The sequence below is a fragment of the Alosa sapidissima genome, chromosome 10 (genome assembly GCF_018492685.1).
Source record: "Alosa sapidissima isolate fAloSap1 chromosome 10, fAloSap1.pri, whole genome shotgun sequence".
In the NCBI taxonomy this organism is placed as follows: Eukaryota; Metazoa; Chordata; class Actinopteri; order Clupeiformes; family Clupeidae; genus Alosa; species Alosa sapidissima.
In genome coordinates, this window is record NC_055966.1 from 7,910,144 (window position 1) to 7,915,143 (window position 5,000).

Here is a 5,000-nt window from a genome sequence, read left to right on the forward strand (position 1 = left end):
CACGCACAGAGAGAGACTGATAGACACACACATACTGATAGACACACACATAAAATACTTACATCAAGGGCATGTGTGGAGAAGCCGATCTGAGACATTTCTTTCACAAATGAGCTCTGATTGTTTCCCAAAGTCCCTGCAATTGAAGAAGTTCAAAAGGACACCACTAAAGGTCAAGTTCAAGTTCAAGTATAGTTTTATTGTCATGTACTCATAAAATTAATTATAAGTAATGAAATTCTTATGCTCAAGAGCCAGCTCAACTTAAAAGAATAATTGTGTGTGTGTGTGTGTGTGTGTGTGTGGGGGGGGGGGGGTTAAAGGGGTGTGTGGGAGGAGGAGGATGAAAAGGGGATGATGAAATGGTGTGCGTGTGTGTGGGGGGGGAGGGGGTATGTTGTGTGTTTGGGTGGGGGTTCTGAGGTTTGAGGTTGATTAGCTATGAGGAAGAGAACAACAGTTCAGCATCCTGGTGACTTGTGGATATTCTCAAACTCATTCACAAACAAGCAACAACACAAACACATACAAAACATTCATCCAGACAAATATTCATCATCACTCCACTCATACCCTGCTCATGCCAGCCTATACCATCAGACATACATGTACCCTGCTCATGCCAGCCTATACCATCAGACATATCATTACCCTACTAATGCCAACCTGTTTGAGCAAACATCATTTGAGCATCAGCCATACCCCCAGTGTGTTGATATCAGCATATAGCTTTCTTACTCTACCCATGCAAGCCTATATCATGATCACACATATCATCACCCTAATCATACCAGCCAACACCATCAGACATATATCATCACCTTACTAATGCCAACACCATCACACATATCATCACCCTACTCATGGCAGATGAAATCTCCTCAGTGCCACTGACACATCCCCTGTCTTTTATATATTCCCTCCCTTCCTTCCTTCCTTTCTGTCCTCCTTCCCTCACAAAATCAAGATGGTTGGCCCCTCCCTTTGCCCTTTGCTCTAAGTCGGTCTTGTCCTTTGATGTCCATTCTCTCCCTTAAGGATCCACTGGGTCCCAAAGCCAACCCTGTGAAAGGCTGCTGTCAGCACGTTATTAAACCACAGGAATGATATCATCTCCTTTTCCTCTCCTGCAGTCCTCAGCTCACGCAGCGCAGTCTAAAAGGACAGACTAAGGGATCTGCACCTACGTGAACCTCTGGCTGAGGATATGCCTGCCACCCTGCCTAGCCTCAAACCAGCACGCCAAGTACTCTTCCTGATGGAGCAGCCACCTCTATGGCTCTGTCCAAACAGGAAAAACGGCTGCCTTTCAAGGTATCTATCACGGCAGAAAGGGGATGCCTTGCGTTTGGAATGGACCCTAACTCTCCATATCTCTGTTGGTGCTCTGGGTCTTGCTTCTCTCTCTAGCTCCTTCCATCCATTTTCTTCTCTGCCTCTCACTCTCCCCTTTGACATAGTTATGACTAAACTACTACAACTGTTATTTAGGCATTGAGCTGAGGCTCTGCAACCAGAGTGACAGATCACACGTTGCAGAGATAGTTCCACTGGAGGAACCTTAAGTTCCTTGCTCAGGATAGTTCCACTGGAGGAACCTGGGCTTAAGTTCCTTGCTCAGGATAGTTCCACTGGAGAAACCTGGGCTTCAGTTCCTTGCTCAGGGGCACAACGGTGGAAGCTGAGAATCAAACCCACAACTTTCTGTATTCTGCTTGGATGACCGGTTCCAAACCCACAACACCATGACTACCTATCCTGGGCTCCTCACCCTCCAGACTGAAGATGCGGTCTCCTAGAGCGTCCACGATGTCGTTTAGGGCCGCCTCGTCTGTCACGTTAAAGAAGTACTTCTCGTCCGGGTCAGTGGCGATGTACTTGATCTCATCGATGAAGGCCTCTGGGTCCTGCTGTCTGCGGATGTAATGGCCCAACACCTGGAGAGTGAGAGAGAGAGAAGAGAGGAAGGAGAAGAGAAAGAGAGGATAGAGAAAAGAGAGGGAGGAGAAGAGAAAGACATGAATCCCAAACACAGAGGCTAATCACATACAGTAGGTGGAACACAAAAGAGACCAGCAAAGAATGACAATGAAGCCAAACATCATCTGGTAAAAATATCATGGATATTGTGAGGAGAGAGAATAGAGAAGAGAGAGAGGAGAGAGAGCAGAGAGAGAGGAGGGGAGCAGAGGAGAGCAGATGAACAGAAACATCTTCATTCACACAGCCAAAACTCTCCTACACTACCCTACAGTCCTGACGAGTGAAGCAGCCAAAACTCTCCCCTACAGTCCTGAAGAGTGAAGCAGATGAGTGTGTGGGTGTGGGTAAGGGATGAGAAGTGTGCGTTTGAAACTGTGCCGGACCTGGGCCACATTAGGGCCGTATATGGGCCAGACCTGAGTTAGGTCAGGACCAGATCTGAGTCAGTCAGCCACAAAGATGCTTTTAGTATGAGTGCGCAGTTACAGGAAGCCAAGCTCACCTCCACATTGCTGCGACATGCCCGGCCAATCACACTGCCCCGACATGCCCGGCCAATCACACTGACCATCCGACATGCCCGGCCAATCACACTGACCCCCTGCGGGCAGCACAGCAGCCTCTGTGTGTCAGAGGAGATCAAACAGACTCTGAGGACTCAGAGCTGTTATGTCTATCAGCTGAGCTGTAGTCACACTCATTCCTCCAGAGTCACTTGTACAGGAAAGAAGCACATTTCACAAGTGCAGGTTTGACTCTGAGGAGTTATAAAAAGCTGTGGAGGAGTTTGCAGAAGCTGCTCGACATGAGCAGGATATACGGATACCGATTTATAAACACTGATGTCTGCTTATAAAATGCAATTTCCATACCACAACCTGAAGTGTCTGTTTTATAAAATGTCATTTTTAAAGTCGTCCGTCATGCCTCAACCTGAAGTGTCGGTTTTATAAAATGTCATTTTTTAAAGTCGTTCGTCATGCCTCAACCTGAAGTGTCTGCTTATAAAATGCCATTTTCGTGGCTGTCCATCATATCACAACCAGTACATTGCTGAGGGGGAGGCTTAAACCACCTGTGGGGAAACGGTAAGAGGAGAAGAAAAAAAAAAGAGAGGGAAATAAAAGAAAAGAGAAGAAAAGAAAAAGGAAAGAGAGGGAAAGAGAAGAAAAGGAAAGAGAGGGAAAGAGAAGAAAAGAAAAGAGAGGGAAAGTAAAGAAAGTCCAGAGCGCTGGACGTTGAGGTGTGTGGGATGGGGGGGGGGGTGAGGATTGAGGAGCCAATGGTTTAGCACCTATAGCTCACATAAGCAGATTCCTCTGAAAGCCGTCCAAGGCGGGGGTTGGGGTGGGGTGATTGCGCTGGCAAGAGTGAGCAGGATTTCCTCTGTTTTCAGAGCGCAGCGAGAAGGGAAATGTAACGAGATGGTCGCCCTCCATATAAATATATTCAGGGCAATCTGCAGACCCCAAAGACATTCCTTTCACCTCGCCAGCTGGTGCTCATTTTATTCATGACCAGACCCAGAGAAACCAACGGAGGGGGGGGGGGGGTGGCTGTTGGTTATGATCATTCTAGCTACTGTCGCACAACCACAGAAAAGATGAACAAGAAAGGAGATTAAAAGATCAAGACACACACACAGAAGCACACATGGCTAAACACTATTCAAACATGGTTGAGTTGAATCTCTTCCCCTGTCCCCATGTTGGTTGTAAACTATTCTGTCCGTCTCTATTAATGTATAAAACACAGAGGCACGACTAACACACTTGGTTCCCTCAGGCAACTCCTCCGGCTTTCCTGAAAGGGCCTCATTTTTCTGTTCTTTTTAATGCCTTAAGATCAACAAGAGAGAGAGAGACAGAGAGAGACGGAGAGAGAGAAAGAGAAATGATGAGAGAGGACAGAAAGAGAGGGATAGAGGATGTTTAAGAGAGAAGAAAAAATAAAATATTGAAACATCAAAACAAGCTGCCTCCTGGCTTCACATAAAGTGGCCTGTCACCCGTACGTTCCAGAGCACCTCAGGGGAAACTGCAGAGACATGGCCAATGATGACGCAGCACGCCTTAAAGAGCAGCCTGTTATTGACTACATACTCATGCATCCTGTGTATAGGTGTGTGTGTGTGTGTGTGTGTGTTTTGCTGTTTTGCTCTAACTGTCTCCATGGCTATGTAAGTGTTAGCAAGCGCAAATCTTTAGGTCTTGGACCCTTTATGTGTTTGATTGGAGATTTGTGGTTAGTTCTGGCTGTGTGTCTATATGGCGATGGTCTGAGGCTCGAAACGTAACTTATGGCGTAAACTCTAATAAACAGGAAAAAAAGGGGGAGCTAGTGTGCGGATATTCCTTGTGATTTTTGTCGTTCTGGCCTGTGTGCCTTTTTAGAGATACAACCATGACCAGATAAAACAACACACTGCTGTTGGTCCCCGCAGAGAGCTGCTGCGTCGTCTCAGCTCACCCCCACGGCTCCTGTCCGTCCTCCATCTTGGTTCTTGTGGGTTCCAGAGGCTCAGTCTCTCCTAATGACTGTATATTTAGATGTACAGGCATTGGTCTGTTGTGGTGAGCGAAGGAATCTACAGGCGACTGCTCGACACAGTGCCACCACCCACACACCCACCCATCCAACATCACAGGGCCACCGATCCTCCCCAACCAACCAGCCTGGCCCACATCACATATCCAACAACCAAACCACACCATACCCCTCCTCAGGCCCCCGGAGAGGGGTGGGGTGGGGTGGGGGATGGCTTGGGGATGCTGGGTGGTTCTGGGATGGGCAGTCTAGCATAGTTGTGTGGCCGTTCAGATATCTACACAGCTATTTTTGAAAAGCAGTAGCATTCTTCTGACAGCCCTTAGAGAGAGAGATGAGTGTCCATTCAAGTCTGGAGGAGTCTGGAGGAGTCTGGAGGGTGTGTCCCAGAGACCAGGGAATGCCTATTTATGACAAGATTAACTCCTATAGGGATTGTTTGACTTTGGTCTTTACTTGACGGTATCTAC

At 47.4% G+C, this 5,000-nt stretch overlaps 1 protein-coding gene across 1 annotated transcript in view; it reads right to left on the reverse strand.

The window, feature by feature from the left end:
* Positions 1 to 5,000, reverse strand: part of itga10 (integrin, alpha 10) — a 42,082-nt gene that overhangs the window by 13,074 nt on the left and 24,008 nt on the right. Inside the window, exons 9-10 of the mRNA XM_042105997.1 lie at positions 1,772 to 1,937; positions 63 to 136 (exon numbers count right to left, since the gene is read on the reverse strand). Of these exons, the coding sequence (XP_041961931.1) occupies positions 63 to 136; positions 1,772 to 1,937 (240 nt within the window). The remainder of the gene's footprint in view (positions 1 to 62; positions 137 to 1,771; positions 1,938 to 5,000) is intronic.